An 18,965-nucleotide genomic window follows, 5' to 3' on the forward strand; every position below is an offset into this window, starting at 1 on the left:
GGAGGCACGGGTCCTGCGCACATGGGTGTGGTCCGATTGCTGCAGGTCCCATGCAAGTTCTCCAGAGTGAATTCCCAGCCAGCGTTTGCTGGAGGGAAAGGAAGGGAAATAAATGCACCCAGCCAGCAAACGCTGGCTGGGAATTCACTCTGGAGTGCTCGTGGGAGTCCATGCATGAATATGGGTCATTCTAATGGCCTCCACGCATGCCTAAATTCCCTGCCAGGTGGAACTAATGGGGTGGTAGTGCCAGCAGGGCCTAGGGGAGCCACCGGCCTGCCACCACCACCGTGGCATGTGAGGTAACCACTCGGGCCCCCCCCACACACTTTCCCAAGGACATAGGGTTCCCCCAGTGCTTGTAAAGGGGAATCCTTACCAGATTCCCCTTTGCAAGCACTAGAACTGGGGTTGAGAAGGTTTGAATTGGTTCGACTCCTGGTTCTAGGCATGAACCGAACCACTGGTTGGTTCGTTAGAACCATTACACAGACCGGGTGGTTCGGTTCGAGTTGGGTTTGAACTCAAACCGAACCGCCTGGGGCAGTTCTGTGCACATCCCTAACAGCAGGGGTCTCAGACTGTGACTCTGCTGCAGATATTGGCCTACAACTCACATTGTCCCTGGCTACTGGCAGCTGTGACTAGGGATGGTGGTAGTCTACATTTGGAGGCTTGCAGTTGGAAACCCCAGTGCTACAGCTTAGTGGTGGTCCAGAATAACTGTTTCCCACCTACAAGCCATTGCTGCTTGTTCCAGGCTTGAACTCTCCTGCCATTTGTTTTGTTTTATGAGTTCTGTTAGGAAGTGGGGTGGGATCCTGCTTCTGTTCTGTTCCTGCTTATCTCCTTTGCCTCTGTTTCTGATACTTCTGTTTCTTTTCCCTTAAGGTCAGTAGTGCTAGTTTGAGAGAGCCAAGCCCCCTGGCCTTTGAGCATCACCCCTGGAGATGGAAGGTGAAATGTTGCCTGTGCTACCAATTTCTTTAGCATAGGAAGGAATGAGAGGATACTTATTGTTCAAGCAAGCTATAGTGCCCGGTGAATTTAGGATAACTGCTGGCATACAAATATGCATATTTGGATGGCAAGAGCTGCATTTGTACCAAAGATGCATCTTTGCAGTAAAATAATATTGTGTAAAATGAGATATGGTCTGAAGGCACATGATGCAGCAACCCCGATGAAGCTAAGCAGGTCTGGATCTGGTCAATGCCTGGATGGGAGGCCATCTAAGAACCCTACTCTGCCACTTTAAGTTGAATCAAAGGGAAAAGGTGGGATGTGAAATGTAATAAAAACAAATGCACACATCACCTTAAAATACATAGGTGTTAAAATAGATATCTACAGCAAATAACCTTGGAAGCAGTCCTTAATCTTCACAGTAATGCATTCATTTTCTCTCTCTCTTGTGCCTTTCCATTAACCTTTATGAATTGCATCACTATCTCCAACATCTCTCTTGTGGTCTCTGTGCTTTCAGCTAACTTAATCTTCCACCAGTCTTTATAAATTCAGAAGATAATTGGTTGTTCAAGATCATATTTAAGTATCTTATCATGTCTAGTAAGATAACAACAGTGTGAGTAACAAATTTATTGTTGTCACTTAGAGGGTAGAAAAGTTCTCCACAGGACACATACTGACCCACTGGTTAAATAGAATGGTTTCAAGGCAAACGTTTCTCCACCCCACCCCCTTCCCTCCCCCAACCCCAAACATTTAGCAACTGCTAATGAAAAGCAGTAAACAACATGTCTAGTAAGTGGATAGGTTTGCCTTCACAGGAAGCTTTCCTTCTGATTTTAGCCTTGAATGTTTGGTTCAGGACTACTTGCTTGCTTGTTCTTGACTCATTAAAGATTGCTATGCTTCTCTTCAGGAGAGAGGATGGAAAGGAAGCACAAAATGAAAATCAAATAGTTCAGGGTCATGGTGTAGGAAAGAGGGGATCTACCCCAAAACATTTTTACCTGTAAGCCTTTCTCCTCCATGGATTACAGCAGCGTCAGGTGGTGACTAGTTGGGTAACTGACATGAGAGCAAATGTTGAAATTGTCCTCCTCTGTCATGGAGGCCCTGATCCAAATTGCTCCACTGGCTGCTTTTTGAAATGGGAAAAAAAACGCATGGGGAATCGCCATGTAACATCTAGTTCTTTCCTGATAATAAGGCTGATGAGAATAATGATTGTTTTTCTACTTCTACAACTATGTCTACAGCAAATATGTATATTCCGCTTTAAAAAACAAAAACAAGCTCAAAGCCATTTTTGCAGGGTGGAAGAGTGACATGTTTCCCTGTCCCAAAGGGGTCACAATTTTAAAAGAAAACTAAGGTAGACACCAGCAGCCATTGCAGGGATGCTGTGCTGGTGTTGGACAGGGACAGTTACTCTCCTCCTGATAAAAATAAAATAATTTCCATTTTAAAAGGGCTCTCTTGCTCAGGTGGCAGGGAAAGGGGTCAGGGGCTTTCTTTGTATGAAATATCTTGCCTTTGGTCTAGGTTGCATTGGGATGTATTCTAGTCCCAGCAGTTGTGTGATATATTGTGTTGCTATGGTTTGTTACATGGAGGCTGAAATGAACCTTCTGTGCTTTGAGGTCTTCTCAAGTCCTTTGAAACCAATGCACCAAAAGCAGACTTTTCCCCTGAGTTAATGATCCACAAGCACTGTTTCATGGACCAGCATTAGTTTTTCATTTTGCACAATATTTTGAATATTTCCTCTTGCTGCAACATGATGTAGCCCCTTGGCAGTTCCTCTTCTCTGGACTTCATTATTGATTTATAGGTTCATATTTGTGTGAACTCCGTCACTCTTCTAGCAGGCAGTAAAAGTGAGGTCAGATGTGCTCTTGTGTTCGAGCAAATGTTTTGAATTTGGCAACATAGGTCTTTAATTGCTGTTCAGTTCTTCCAGAGATCCAGAGCACATTTTATGTTGATTTTTTTTTAAAAAAAATAGCATTGACTTGTATCCTAATGGGCTGGCTGCACTTGTATCCATCACAAAACAGCTATTTCAGTTGAAGGGAGTAGGAAATATAAGTCCCCCTCCAGCCATCTCAGAACTGGCACAAGGTACTCAGTTGCTAAATGCAAACTTACTCTGAGTTTATTTGGTTCTCTTAGGATGTATAAATTAAACACAGAAGAGCAGGCCTTGCTGAAGGAGAACCAGCATGGCTTCTGCAAGGGCAAGTCTTGCCTCACTAACCTTTTGGAGTTCTTTGAGAGTGTCAACAGGCATGTGAATAAAGGTGACCCAGTTGACATAGTATGCTTGGACTTCCAAAAAGCTTTTAACAAAGTTCCCCACCAGAAGCTTAGCAGTAATCGGATAATGGGACAAGTACAATTGTGGATTGGTAACTGGTTGAAGAACAGGAAACAGAGGGTAGGAATAAATTGACAGTTTTCACAATGAAGCAAAGTAAGAAGTGGGGTCCCCCAAGGATCTATAGTGGGACTAGTACTCTTTAACTTTAGTCATAAATGATCTAGAAGTTGGGATAAGCAGCAAAGTAGTAAAACTTGCGGATGACACTTAATCATTTAGGGTAGTGAAATCCAAAACAGCTTGTGAGGAGCTCCAAAAGGATCTCTCTAAACTGGGTGAGTGGTTGACAAAACGGCAAATGCAGTTCAATGTTGGCAAGTGTAAAGTGATGCATATTGGGGCAAAAAACCCTCCAACTTCACATATACACTGATGGGGTCTGAGCTGCCAGTGACTGACCAGGAGAAGGATCTTGGGGTCGTGGTGGACAGCTTGTTGAAAGTGTCGATTCCATGAAAAAAGCAAATTCCATGCTAGAGATCATTAGGAAGGGAACTGAAAATAAAAATGCTTAGGGCCAACAAAAAGAAGTAATTTTTCACCCAGCACATAATTAATCTATGGAATTCTCCACCACAGGATGTGGTGATGGCCACTCACTTGGATGGCTTTAAAAGGGGCTTAGACAAATTCATGGAGGACAGGTTTATCACTGGCTACTAGTCTGATGGCTATAGGCCATCTCTAGCCACAGAGCCACAGATATATAAATATCAGTTGCAGGGGAGCCACAGCAGGAGAGAGGGCATGTCCTCACCTCTTGCCTGTGGCCTTCTTGGAGGCATCTGGTGGGCCACTGTGTGAAATAGGATGCTGGACTAGATAGGCCTTGGGCCTGATTCAGCAGGGCATGTTCTTATGACAGGGGTCTCAAACTGTAGCTGTTGGACTACAACTCCCATCATTCTCAGTCACCATGCCTAGTAGCCGTGGGTGATGATTGTTGTAGGTCAACATCTTCAGGAGGCCTGTAGTTTGAGACCCCTGCTGTACAGGTCCCTTCCAGTACCAAAGATACATAGGAAATGACCTTATAGTGATTCACACCATTGGTCCGTCTAGCTCAGTATTGCCTACACTAACTGGCAGTAGCTCTCCAAGGTTTCAAGCAGGGGTCTTTACCCATCCCTACCTGGAGTTGCCAGGGATTGAACTTGGGACCTTCTGCATGCAAAGGAGGTGCTCTGCCACTCAGCTGTAGCCCCATCCTATTCATCTAGTCCAGCATTTTGCTTCTCTCTCTGGCCAAATAGATGCCTCCAGGAAACCGACAAGCAGTGCATGAAGGCAGCAGCCCTTCCATTCTCTGGTTCCCTACCAATTGGCATTCAGTGGCATACTGCCTCTGAACTTGGCTATTTCCCCTAATGGAAACTCCATTAACTTCAGCCTCTCTGAATTTATCTAAACCCTTTTAAAGCCAGCATACTAGTGGACATCACCACATTTCTGTGGCCAGCAAATTCCATAAAGTAGCTATATTTAGGAGCTCTAAAGAGTTCTCTTTTAACTAGAAGGGAATGTAATAGTGCAAGATGCGCTCTCCCCCACCCCCACCCCACTTTATAGCCTCTCCCAAACATCTAAGGTGATAATATGGTGCTTAGATATTTCTGGCCTGCAGCTGTTTCACTCTCTGTTGCTACTTTGCTTCTAAAAGCTGCACGAGCTTCTGGAGGGAGAGACAGCCTATGTCAGTGATTCCCAAGCTGGGGGCCTCCAGATGTTGCTGAACTACAATTCCCATCATCCCCAGCTACAATAAATTGTAGTTGTGGCTGATGGGAATTGTAGTTCAGCAACATCTGGAGGCACTCAGCTTGGGAACTACTGGCCTACAGCATAAGTATCAACTATGTGTTTTGAGGGGTGGGTACTTAAATGACAAAATGGCACAGATAGGATGCTTCCTAAGTGCGTTTGGAGACAAACTGAAATTTCACAGATGTGATTTTCATTTTGTTTATCAGTGGTGTTAGCTGAGGACTCGAGCACTTTGGGTATGTCTCTTCAAGAAATAAACAGATTAGGACAAATACACAATATTGCATGCGGCACCAGCTGCTTATAAAACTGTCCTGTTGACAAGCCTTGCAAAATGTAGATTGCTCTGAAATAATAATTCTTCAGTTTAAAGTAAACTGGAACAAGCCAAAGATATATCATGAATTGAAATGTCTTCCAACCATGGCATAAAAGATGTTCAAAAGATTAACTTTTTAAAATACATTGAAGTTGCAATGCATGTAAACATTTAGGTAAATTAGGTTAGAGAGTGAGGTTTTTTGTTGTCTCACCACTGCCCTGTGTTTGCACTTTCAATTCCTTGATACCTCTCTCCTATTCTCTTCCAAAAGCAGAGGATGTCGGATAGCTGTGAAAGTCAGATGACGATTGAAGAAAGAAAGCAACTGATTAGTGTCCGAGAAGAAGCTTGGAAGGCGAAGGGTAAAGGAGCAGCCAATGACTCCACACAGTTCACTGTTGCTGGTAGAATGGTAAAGAAAGGTCTGTAATGAAGTTATCCATTCCTCCCCTCCGTGTGTGTGTGTGTGTGTGTGTGTGTGTGTGTGTGTGTGTGTGTGTTTAAATTAGTGAAAAACAAGCTCAGGAAGATTTGGCAAGGAACTTTCAGTTCCTCTTTTTTCTTGAGGTTGGTCATTTTGAAATATCCCTACGTTATTTGCCAGCATTTCAATTACATTAAAACCTTAGGACAGTATAGTAGTAACAGCAGACTGTATTGGTATTCTTAACTTAATATTTAGTTCTCTCTCGCTCTAAGTATATACAGTTGGATTGTCCTGAAAATGGAAATCAAAGTATGTCTCTAAGAATAGTGTCTTAGCAATCAACTTGGGCTCTGATGACATCTTGTTAAATTAGCTAACAAATGAGTATCCTGCTTGGTCTTAGGAACTGCCTTTAACTTTTCTGATTGCTATATCTTGATTCTGGTACTTGGTTCATTTAAAGAACAAACTGTTCTTTTCAGGACAAAGAAACGTTTGTAAATAAGCTCATATTGGTCTTTGCGGGTCTGGATTTGGAAGCACAGTGGGTGTGAAGTCCCAGGTCTCCATCAAACTGCAGTTTTATAACTTGCATTGCACATGTGTAGGCAGGCTTCATTTCACATATCAACCCCTTGTCCAATTGGACGGAGCAGTGACTGTGTTCAAAGGTAACAATTTAACTGTTTCATTCACTGATGCTAGATGGTGGCCTTCAGTCCATCAGGGCTGAATGGTCCTGGTCATTGGTTTTCAATTTGTGTTCCCGGGATAAGAACAGTCTTGCTGGCTCAGGGCCAGGGCCCATCCAGTCCAACATCCTGTTTCATACAGTGGTCCACCAAATCCCTTTGAGAAGCCCACAGGCAAGAGGTGAGGGCATGTCCTCTCTCTTGCTGTTGCTCCCTTGCAATTGGTATTTAGAGGTATCTTGCCTCTGAGGCTGGAGTGGTCTATAGCTACCAGACACCTCAGGTCAGCCCACAGGCAAGAAATGAAGGCATGCCCTTTCTTTTGCTCTTGCTCCCTTGCAACTGATATTGGGGTTCCTGGTGATCTGTGGTGTTCCTGGGAAACATGTGATACCTCAGTGAGAACATCGGTAACGGCAGAAAAGCTTCCCTAAAAGACAGTGGCTCAGATCCATCAAAGGAGATGCATAAAAAGATCACCAGGATCCATCAAAGGAGCCGTGCACCTGCTTTGGAGGATCAGAACTAGTTGTGTATTGCCCAGGGTGCAGTGGGAAGGGTGACTTCCCATCAGATCGCCCTGTAACTGGTAGAAATATATCCCTGAGCATTGTGCAACCCTCAAGGACATAGTGGGGGAAGAAGCAATGGGTGGCATTCAACACCTCCCCACACCATCGCTCCCTCCCCATAAAAGAATTCTGTGGCACATGGAAGTATGTCTCTGAGGGGCTGTGTGACAGTTACAGGACAACCTGGGGGGGAGATAGGAACCCCAAAATTAACCCTCCCCACTGCATGCTAGTGGGGAAGGCTGCCAAGGTGGCATGCAGCTTTCATGTCCATGCCCACTTTGGTAGTCTGGATCTGAGCCAGTTTGTCCGCTATGACTAGTCTTCTCCTGCATTGCACAGCTACAGAGGAGGGCATGCAGGGCAACAGTGAGGCCTCATAAGCCTGTGCCCAGCAACTTATGTGAATCAGCTGTGTGTTCTAGAACATTCCCCAGAATCCTTTGTAACACGCAGGGTTTCATGGCAGAGGTCCAAGAGCTCCTAGGCCGACAAGATTATGTGGAAAGAGTTCCCTGTAGGAACGTGGGTATCCTATAGCGTAATATTGATTTGCCTGTCCTAAGAAGTCAGCATGTGGTTTAACAGAGCATATAATGCACTCTGTCCATAAATATGTATCATTAATAATAAATCATTACTCTAGCAAGAATGTCCTCCGTATTTTCTGCAATATCTGCAGAGCTGACCAAAGGAATGAGGCTGCCTGTAGTCTTTCATTTTCTCTGAGATCAGTCTCTGTCAATCTATATAAAAGCTAACAACGTTCCCTAATCAGCGGGAAAGGGAGGAAGAAACCTAGAAACTCAAGATTTGATTTAGCTAGCTTACTTAAGGGGCTTGGGCAAATGCAGAATGTTGCTGTAAAGCAATCTTGACAGATTTGTTAATTCCTTGCAAAATATTAATCTATCCCAGTCTTCTGTGATTGCCCTACAAGGTTGCATGCATGGTCATAAATGAGACTATACTAATTTGACAGTATAAAGAGAGCTTCCAGGGTAAAATTGTTTAGGCATGTTTGCTTAAAAGTGAATATCATGCTTGTGTAATGTAAAACTACAAATCTGTTTATTTTGTAGGTTTAGCTTCACCTACTGCCATAACTCCAGTAATGTCCCCTTTCTGCAGCAGAACGAAGTCAACCATGCCGGTCTCAAAACCCCTGGAAGGTGGGTTATCAAGAACATACTTTTACTGTGAGATGTGCTATGATTTTCTCCCTTCTGAAGGGAAAAAAAATTTTTTTTTTGTCTTGCTTAGAAATCGAAGCTCGGCCAGATATGCAGTTAGAATCGGACATGAAGTTGGATAAATTAGAGACTTTCTTGGGAAGGCTGAACAACAAAGGTCTGTAAAAATCTGAAAGTAAACCGTCTGTATTTCAGGCTATCCTTCCTACCCTCTGTTTCTTTAATAGTCCTGTGAAGATTTTTGGTTGATTTGCAGCAATGTCTGTCACACCCGTTAGCAAAAATACTGTTCAGAGAGACAATACTGCTCCCGACCACCACAACCACAGTATGTACAGTTGCCACACGTCATGGTAGAGAACCTCATAACAGCCCTGCTGGATCAGGCCCAAGGCCTATCTAGTCCAAAATCCTGTTTCACACAGTGGCCCACCAGATGCCTCTGATAAGCCCACAGGTAAGAGGTGAGGGCGTGCCCTCTATCCTGCTGTTGCTCCCCTGCACCTGGTACTCAGAGGCATCGTGCCTCTTAGGCTGGAGCGGCCTATTGCCATCTTCTGGAGCTTCAGTAACCTGCTGGTGGTCACCAGGCAGCAAGGAACATTGAATTTTCAGTACATAGTAGCAAAAACCTGAGGAGTTCACCTCATCCAGAAGAGCACTATATAGACAGGGCAAGCTCGGCACAAGATGTCAGGTGGGGCGCTGCTGTTCTCAAGGGCTGGCAAGTGCAAGTGGTAACCATGTAATGATTGTTAAAGGTACCTCCCGCTGCCCCTCGCCACCCACCCTGGCACTGCTCAGAACACTTGAAACGTTGCAACTCGGATTGGGGTCATTTAGTTCTGAACTCGAAACAGGCCCTTCATTTGATTTTAATTGTTTTCTTTTTATTTTGATGTAAACTGCCCTGAGCTATTTTTGGAAGGGTGGTATATAAATCAAATCAATCAATCAATTAATTAATTAAATTCTGTTTTGACCTCGGAACACTTGATAGGGCCCATTTCGAGTAGAAATGTTCTGAGATCGGAACGTTCGGCACTTCCCTACTTTGTCATAGGTGGCAATGGAAACTCCATGCACAGTCTATGGAATTGTTGCTTACAGGCTATGTGTTACTTGCTGTCTTATTTGTCTACATTTAAGAGTGTGCCCACCCTCTATTTTATGCAGACCAGTGTTCCCTGTATCAGGGATTCCCAGATATTGTTGGTTACAACTCCCATCATGCCCAGCTGAAATGGCTTTTGGCTGGGGATTATTGGAGTTGTAGTCGTCAACATCTGGGAAATGCTCTTACAGTGAACACTGATGTAGATGTGTACTTATTGCATGTTGTATCAATATCAAGCATGTTAAAAAGTGTGGGGCATTTTTACAGAACAATACTAATTAAAATATTTCCACTTCTTTCGATAAAGAGTAACATTGAAGTATTACCAACCACTTACCATATTGCTCTGAGTAATTAATTTTTTTAATCTGTAGTTGGTGGGCTGCAAGAAACGGTACTGACGGTCACAGGGCAGTCAGTGAAAGAAGTGATGAAGTTGGATGATGAAGAAACCTTTTCCAAATTTTACCGTTGCATGGATTATCCCACTCCCTCCATGCCTTTGGAACTAGATGAAGACTTTGATGCCATCTTTGATCCTGATGCACCAAAGTGAGCACCTTCAATTTTTCATCTCTTTAGAAATACTGTATTGTGGAGGGAGGGAATTCTCTTGGGATTTCTGTGATCTGTTTCTGCCTCCGCCGCTGCCCACCACGTTGCTTTATGCAGTGTTCTGACCAAAGGCCAGGGGTCAGCACCATCCTGCTATGTGATGTGTGTTTATGGGTGTTCAGGCAAAAGAACTGAGTGGCGGATATGTGAGGGAATTCCTCACTTGAATGAGGTGTTGAATGAAGGGATGAGGCAAGATATAGCATTAGAACAAGCATGGCAAGGAAGAATCTTGCTGCATGCTGCTGCTGACATCACCTCTTCTGCCCAGCCATGGCATGGCCCCACCACCCCCAATCCCAGAACAAAGCCTCAAAGGCAAGTGCTGTCCTTCCTACAGCTGCTCTTTGGCCACAGGATCCAAATTGCCCAGAGCTGCACCACCTGCAGCACTGACTAGCAGGTGACCCAGCCTCATGGAGCATGACTTGGGTGTTTCTGCACAGTGGCGGCGGTTTTTCCATGAGGCAAGATAAGGCAGTCACCTCAGGCAGCCAGTTATTTGGGTACCAGCAGGACAGCAAGATGCCTCCCACTGCTGCTATCAAAGTTGCTCTTCAGCACTGATCTATCTATCTATCTATCTATCTATCTATCTATCTATCTATCTATCTGATCTGTCCCTTGCACGTTTTGCAAGGAGCACCTCTCCTTATGCTCCTTGAAGAGCTTGTGAGAAGCACAAGGAAAGAGGAAACTGCTGGTGCTGGAAACCTCCCCTCTTCCCACCCCCTGCACCACTTTCAAAGCTTACAAGGGTCAGTTTTGAAAGGGGGCTGCCCCCCACCAGGGGTGCATGGGGCAAGGTAGCATTTGTTTCCTTGCCTCATGTGCTGCAGTACCTTGGGCTGCCTCCGGGTGTAGCTGTCAGCAGCAGCATTGCTGTTCTGGGCTCGTTTTCCTCTTGCTTTGCCCTTCCACCCCAGTCAGGCCTGAGATCAGCCCAGCTGCCAGCCCTCCAACCCAACCTTCCTCCCACCAGATGAGCTGCTCTTTCTACAGGCCACTGCCTTGGATTCCCCTACTTCCTTTCTGCCTCTCCAAGGGCGGTTTCCTTCAACTGCTCAACCTCACAGCCTGTGTTGAGCTAGGCAATGGAGTCTCATGGAACTCTCCAACCTTTTGTGTGAGTCCTAATGACAGGCGAAGAGCGAGCACTGGAACAGGCAGCCCTTGGAGCATCATTGCAAAGGCTGTGCTTCTGATTGCCATGTCCCCCCATGATACCACCACATGCTACTTCTGTCCATATATGCATATGTTGCCAATCCCAGCACAAGGCTCCTAGTGGAAGCGGCGCTAAGCTACTAACTTCGATCATCAGTTTCTGGCTGAATGATAGGAAACTCCCACCTGCCCTGCACCTCTACCCCACTTCTTGAGAATATTCCTTGCTGAGTCATACCCAAGGCTGATCTAGTCCTACTACTATGAATATTTATATACCACTTCCCAACAAAAGTTCTCAAAGCAATCTACATAGAATAATAAATAAAGATGCTTCCCTGCCCCAAAGGGTTCACAGTCTAAAAAGGTGCTAGTCCAGCATCCCGTTTGCCATAGTGGCTGACCAGATGCCTCTGGGAACCCCGCAGCGGGAGATGAAGAAGTTGCTGTTGCTTCCCTGTGACTGGTATTCAGGGGCCATCCACCTCTGAACCTGGAGGAAGCCCACAGCCAGATAGTAGCCATTAGACCTGTCCTCCATGAATTCTAGCAAGAATTCAGGGTGGCAATGGGAGTACCCATTATCTAGAACAGGGATTCTCAATGTTGGGCCCCCAGATACAGAGGCATATCTAGGAAAAATAGCGCCTAGGGCAAGCACTGAAATTGCGCCCCTTGTCCAAACATCCAACACCCATCTTTCAGATAACTTTACCATAATATCAGCTGAAAAATACAAGTCAAGCTCGTTAATCTTTTAATTTTTCAAAAACAATTTAGAAAACTACAAATTTCAGTATGCTGGGGCTCATGAAATACCCAAATACTATGTGGAGGTATACTTGGAAAACTAATGTCTAATTCTCTACTATGCATTGTAGCATCACTATTACATAAGTTTTTAAAAGAAATGGAGAATTTGACTTTTCCCTATTTACTCTGAAAATAATTAAAAGATATGCAGAGTAAACTGTGTCACTGCTTGGAATATATTCTAGTATTTCAGAAAGACAGTTAAAATGAGAGAAAGAGAGCAAGAAACTCCCAGTGGGCCATAATACTAAGGCTAATTAATACTAATTTCACACTGATCGAAAGACAAACTCACCATTAATAGCCATATTATTAAGACATCACATTTAACTCACTTATAACAAGAAGCAAAGAGCAAATGAATATAATCCTAGCTCATAAGCTTCAGCTCATTATTCACAAGCCCTGATTCTTTGTACATAGTGCCAAACTGAATACGTGTACAGTGACTTATATTATATATATATATTTTAAAAAAAACCTGTAGCCCCTAAAGGCTGTGGGGTGGGTCTGCAAAGGTTCCCGCTCCCCTTGCTGGCCTCTAGGGCTTTGCAGGGACCATTTGAGCATGTGTTGTGGTGGCCATTTATATAGCCACTGAAAACAAAATGGCTGCCACACATGCTCAAATGGCCTCTGCGAGGCCTGGCATGGGGGCCTCACAGAGGCCATTTGAGCATGCATAGTGGCCATTTTTTTTCAGTGGCCATTTAAAAAAATTTTTTTTTAAAAATGGCGCCCCCTTCGAGTGGCGCCCGGGGCACGTGCCCTGCCTGCCCTACCCCTAGATACGCCCCTGCCCAGATATTATTGGACTTCAACTCCCATAATCCCCAGCCCTAATGGCCTTTGGTTAGGGATTATGGGAGTTGGAAGTCCAATAACATCTGGGAACCCAACGTTGAGAATCCCTTATCTAGAAGGCAGAGTGTTGCGATATAAAACTTTCCAGTGTGGAAACTGAGAAATATATAAAACCAGCATGAGCAGTGGTAATAACTTCAGAGTAGTCCCCCAGAGAAATTACTGCCTGTAGGCTTAGCTGCCCAATGCCAGTGACTCTGTAAGTTATCAGAAAAGGGTACAACCAGTGACCTACTAATAAATCTCAGGTTAAGTGTGGATATGCTAAATGTTACTTTTGCTTCTCAGACTTATTTCCTCGGTAGCAGAGCATAAGCGTGCAGTGAGGCCCGTGCGCAGAGTCCAGGCTTCCAGGAATCCCTTAAAGATGTTGGCCGCAAGAGAAGACATTCTTCAGGAGTACACAGAGCAAAGGCTAAATGTTGCCTTCATGGAGTCGAAGCGAATGAAAGTGGAAAAAAGTAAGTTTGAAGTCCCAGGGCCACCTGCCATGTGCTACTGCCTACAAGCAACTAAAACACGGCGTTCTCGGGATTCATGGTTTGGCTTGGAGGAGTGATGGAACTGGTAGTGTCTCCCTATAAAAGGGTACACCAAAGGTCTACAGATTTATATCCTTTAAGTAGTCCTGGAAAACACATGTGCAAAAGCACCCTTATTCATGTAGATAGTTTAGGATCTTCAGGGACTGTATGTAAATGAATGCTGGTATTTTTATTTTTTAAATGAGTGATTTTTTATTTTATTTTAATTGCATATATGTTTTTTGTAGCTGAAGAGCAGTGAATACTTGAAGTTCATCAGGCACTGGATTGTGTTGGTTTATCTGTATTGCCAGTTAAATTGTACACAAAACCTTTTGAGGCTTCCTCTTTGCTTGCATTACTTTCCAGTCCTGAGCAAGTGTAGCTTTCCTTGTGGACTGAATCGGAACAGCAGCCATGACTATGTAAGCAGAGTTGAATTTGCCTCCATATCTAGCATGGATGCACATCTTACAGCTGATACAGCTACCTGTGCTGCATAAGGGCAAAATGTTGATGTCTGATTATTTGATCTCTGTTACAAAAAAACCAAATTGTTCAGTCTAGTAAAAGTAGTTTAGATGCTTTTAATTTTCCATCGGTATTTCAAAACAGTGTACTTATTTGTGACATGTAAAGATGAATAGTGCGATTGCTAAAGTTGGTGGTGAGACCTATTAATAATTTATTATCATTAAAAATACTAATAATGGGTGCAAATCCTCTCTTGTTGATCAAAGGGATGAGGACTGTGCTCAGCAGGTTTTTCTTATAACTGTGTTTCCTATAAAAGGTTGGCTTTCATGCAATTTATTCTTGATGCATTTGTTCAAATGTTACCTCTAATTTAATCTAAACAATCTTTAAATGATAATGAAACGTCCATCTCTTGTAAAGCATTGTATCATTAGTGAAATCTGAAAACTCCCCAGATTTTGGTGTGTATTTGCAATTAGCTTCAGAGGGCAAGAATTAGGACTGAAATGGCAAAAGTGTTACTTCTAAATTTGGGGGGAGGTCTTAACTATGCCTTGTTTCGGCTTAGCAAAGCTAAGCTGAATTGAATCACAACCATATTGGTTTCTCCTCTAACTTTATTTCTGCAAAGTTTTAAACATACTGAAACTGTTTAATGAAGTGGTGTGAAGAACCTTTCCAGACAATTCTTTAAGAAACTGGTTTTTTATTGTCATACTAGCATGAATCCTAGATGCATGAAAATGAAAGGTTCACTTTGAGACATTTTTATTTTAGTGGAAATGGCATTGGCCACTTTTTAAATTCTTAAAGCGCTGCAGGAATGCTATAGTGGATGGATGCTCATTCTTTAAATCCATAACACCTTTTTTAAAATGCACAAAATGGTGCCCAGACAAAGAGAAGTTGCTGTCTTTCATCACCAGTGATGTTATAGTAACTGTGTGACACTCACACAAATGCATTCTTTGCTATTACAACTGTTGTGCTTTTTCAGTGGATAGAGCTGGGGAATTCATTTCACATGGGGGGGGGGAATATTGAGATTTGAGTTCTGAAAAAATGTGATTCTTCTTACAGCAGAACTGCCATATTTCTGTTTCTCCCACAGCCACTGAGCAACCATGGTGCAATTACTGTGCAAAAACATTTTCTGGAATGATCTTTACATAAAGGAGTCACTTGTGGGAGTAGGGTGGTATTTGTTTTTAAAATTCTTCTAACAATTAAATGCTTCTCTTTTTTGCCATTATCTTGAAACTTGCCTCCTGGAAGTGTCAGGTTATTTTGGTTAGCAAGTAACTTGAGCTCAACCTTGTTTGGGTTGTCTCTTTCAACAGCAGCAACAACAAAAAGCTGAAAATGAGCCATGCATGAGAAAAATCTAAATAAAATATGGAAACGAAACATAATGCAGTTTTTTGTTTTGTGTGTATGTGTGTGGCTTTTCTTTTCTTTTTTTCCTTGCTTTTTCTTCTGTCTTTGTTTTACTTCATCTGTCTTAAGTGTCTGCAAACTCAAATTTCTCAGAAGTAGCGCTTGCTGGCTTAGCGAGTAAGGAGAACTTCAGCAGTGTTAGCCTGCGTAGTGTCAATCTAACAGAGCAGAACTCGAACAACAGTGCTGTGCCGTACAAGAAGCTGATGCTCTTACAGATTAAGGGTATGTGAAGGACCTCTTATGTACTACTACTTATTTTTTGATTGACCATGAAGAGCATACTGTAGAAGTGGGGATGTGCATTCAATCTGTGGTGTGTGAAGAGAGCAACCCACCCGCGCCCGCCCCAGTCTCTCCCCATGCTGGGGAGCAACCACATCCATACACAGTTGGGAGGTTCCAGAATAAGATGTTGATAAAATAGTTACTTAACTAGCCGACCCCACACAGAGCATCTGTGCGCTCTTTGGGGCCGGCGGTTACCTCCCCCCCCCCTTCTGCCCCAGTCTCTGCTTCTGGGCCCAGCTGCCTCTCCTCCCCACCGCCACTTCTGCCCCCCCTACTTTCTTTCCCCCCTCCTGGGCCTTGCCTCCATGGCTGGGCCTGCTGCCGCTGTTTCAACCAATCCTCCTGGGTGCACCTCAGCCAATCAGGCACATCCACCGCCCAGCCAATCAGCTGGGCGCAGGGATGCACATTCCAAGGCACACCCAGGAGAATTTCTTTCCCCCCTCCTGGGCCTTGCTTCTGCTGCCGGGCCAGGCTTGCCACCGCCTCTGGCCTCCGTGTCTTGAGTAAGCGTCAGCCAATCCGGTGCGTCCGCCGCCCAGCCAATCAGCTGGGTGCTGGGACGCACATTCCAAGGCACACCCAGGAGAATTAATAATATAGATGATTCCTACAGTCCACCAGATCAGGGCTTTCTGTGTATTCGCCATTGCATGAACTCGGGTCTAATCTTCACCCCAGAAAATATAGAGCCAAAAGATGATCGAATGTGCAGTGAGATATGGATGAGAAACTTGGTGTGAAAGCAAATAAGTCTGGAATACTTACACATGTCGGGCAAAGAAAGAAATGTTGGACTGATGGCTGTGTGGTGGGTTCATACACATCACCAAGCCATAGTTTGGTGCTCTTTGAACAAGTCCTGTGCATGAATGCTCTCTCTCGGTATTACATATTTTAATACAAAACTGTTTACAGTCAGCAGTACTGAACCCAGTGCTATTTATAGATCTGTGTGGCTCTCCTACTCCATTAATTCCAATGGAGGGAGCAGCCTTTATGAGCTCTCTGTGAGCTACGGGCGTGGGGCTCAAGCGCAGACAGTTGAAACTGTGGCATATGTTGGTTAGCATTTTTAGCTGCTTTGTGAATCTCAATTGGCTTAAATTAAACTTAAAAGTGAATGATCAAAATGTACTTTGGGATAAAAGGGAATCCAAGTAACTTTGCATTTAAAAAAAGTTGGGGTGCTCTCATAACATCTTGTGCCTTCTTAGTTCCCTGTTGAAATGAGATATAAAGGCTGACAGGCAAAATAAAAAGTATTCCTTGCATAAAGGAACCTTGCTCCTCCTCCTCTTTAAGCCTTACTATGCATAAAATGACACTGGGGAAACGGAATAATCTTTGGTTTAGGGTTTCTTTTCATAATAATCAAGTCTGGAGGTTGGCTCCAGTCCTTATTTATCAGAATGCAATTAGTCTGTGGCTTGTCTGGTTTCCCCCCCACCTCTTTAGGACGAAGACATGTTCAAACAAGATTAGTCGAACCAAGGGCTTCATCACTGAACAGCGGTGACTGTTTCCTGTTACTTACTCCCCACCATTGTTTCCTGTGGACAGGAGAGTTTGCAAATGTCATCGAAAAAGCAAAGGTTAGCGTTCTAAAGCACTGACATGCTACAACCCTGTTTCCTACTTCTGTGTAATGTGATGCTACTTCTGGTCCATTGACCGCAATAAAGTATGTGCGTGCACACGCACGCACACACACACACACACACACCCCTCTCTATGTAATTTAGTTTTGGGGACAATTCAGTTGTGAGCAATAACACAGAACAGTATGTGAATGGCAAATGGCAGCTCTTAGCATTCAATATGTAAAGCTATCTCCTGATTAGCAATCTTAGTAACTTGCAAATGCGTAAAAATAATAATTTTCTGAAGCAGAAAGCATGCTTTCTTTGTTTTAAGATGTTGACATGTGATGTAGTAAGCACCCTCTTAGAAACAGGTATTCTATTGCACATAGAGAGAATTGAATTTTAAAGGATTAGGAGGCAGGTGATGGAGATAGATCTCTGCTGCTTCCAATCAGAGCGACAGTAATGGCCTAGATAGACCAGTGATCTGATTCTGTATAGGGCAGCTTCATTTGTCTGGAGGGAAGGGAGTGCCTCTTAAGATTAGAAATGTGCATGAAACTGACTTTGCACTTTGTTTCAAGCTTGAAACTAATCACAAAATCCTTGAATCGGTTCATTAGAACAGCGGCTAGGTGGGCTGTTTCAACGAATCACCCTCAATGTTTCGAGTGTTTTGAGTACCATTTTGAGCCCTGTTTTTCCAGGGAGAGCTGGTCTTCCAGCTGGGGTTGGCGGGTAGACCAGCTATCCACCCCGGACTTAGTGTGTTGGTCCGTCTCGGAGGACTTGTCTACTCGGTAGACCAGTCACCCAAGGTGGGCCAACACGCTAAGTCCAGGGTGGAGGGCTGGTTTACCTGCCAACCCCAGTTGGTAGACCAGCTCTCCCTGGAAAAACAGGGCTCAAAATGGTACTCAAAACATTGGAGTCGAAATGGGTCTGTTTCATTTTGAGCTTGAAACAGGCCCTTTATTTTAAGGGTGTTTTGTTTCAAGCTCAACACACTTGAAATGACCAATTTTGAGTTCAAATTGTTTCAGTCTCAAAGCATTTTGCACATCTCTACTTAAGATGGTTCTTAACATCTGCCATTTTTATAAGTCCTTGGATTTTTTAAACAATGTTGTTCTAGATTAATTTGGGGCACCTGTTTAGCTGTCAAAAATCAGTTAAATGTTGCCACCCTAAAATTATGATGAGTTTTAATGGGGTAGTTCTCTCTCTCTCCCTCCTGTGATTTCTTCCAAAACAGATGTGGTATTTTGTAACTTGTAAAATCCACAGCTGGGCATGGGCAATGCTCCAGACAAGAGAGTTATGTTTAAGTAGAAAAATGGGTTTGAATAGCTGTCTATTGTTCTGTCTTATTGAATGAAATGGGATAGATTTCTTATTTAAAGATAAACAAGGGCACCTGTATAGACAGTTCAGTGTCATTTGGCTAATAAAAAGAGCAGAAAGCAGCTATTTTTTTCGCGCGCTCTCTCTCTCTCCTAAACTGAGTCCTTGTCCCGCTGGCTTAGGTGAGCCTAGTCACCTAATCATGTTACATTTCTTAGGCTTCAGAACTTGCGACTTTAATTCAGACCAAGCGGGAACTTGGCTGCCGAGCGCCTTATGTGCAGACCATAGAGGAAGGAATCAATACCCATACTCATGCAGGCAAAGACTTCTGGAAACTCGTCGGGGGCCAGACAAGTTACCAGTGTAAGGCGCTTTTCTTTTTTTCATCTCGATGCTGGCTTTTTGTAA

The 18,965-nt window shown here is 43.8% G+C and overlaps 1 protein-coding gene across 28 annotated transcripts in view; it reads left to right on the forward strand.

Moving 5' to 3' along the window:
* The window catches only part of SVIL (supervillin), a 208,902-nt gene that overhangs the window by 164,187 nt on the left and 25,750 nt on the right, over nucleotides 1-18,965 (forward strand). For 14 of the 28 annotated variants that reach the window (XM_053261296.1, XM_053261277.1, XM_053261281.1 and 11 more), the window contains 9 exons: nucleotides 892-957; nucleotides 5,707-5,857; nucleotides 8,209-8,298; nucleotides 8,390-8,476; nucleotides 9,811-9,988; nucleotides 13,184-13,356; nucleotides 15,403-15,558; nucleotides 17,083-17,219; nucleotides 18,773-18,920. In XM_053261296.1, the coding sequence (XP_053117271.1) occupies nucleotides 892-957; nucleotides 5,707-5,857; nucleotides 8,209-8,298; nucleotides 8,390-8,476; nucleotides 9,811-9,988; nucleotides 13,184-13,356; nucleotides 15,403-15,558; nucleotides 17,083-17,219; nucleotides 18,773-18,920 (1,186 nt within the window). The remainder of the gene's footprint in view (nucleotides 1-891; nucleotides 958-5,706; nucleotides 5,858-8,208; nucleotides 8,299-8,389; nucleotides 8,477-9,810; nucleotides 9,989-13,183; nucleotides 13,357-15,402; nucleotides 15,559-17,082; nucleotides 17,220-18,772; nucleotides 18,921-18,965) is intronic. The other 14 variants (XM_053261282.1, XM_053261291.1, XM_053261288.1 and 11 more) reach the window with 4 other exon arrangements.

This window comes from Hemicordylus capensis, chromosome 6, assembly GCF_027244095.1.
Source record: "Hemicordylus capensis ecotype Gifberg chromosome 6, rHemCap1.1.pri, whole genome shotgun sequence".
In the NCBI taxonomy this organism is placed as follows: domain Eukaryota; kingdom Metazoa; phylum Chordata; class Lepidosauria; order Squamata; family Cordylidae; genus Hemicordylus; species Hemicordylus capensis.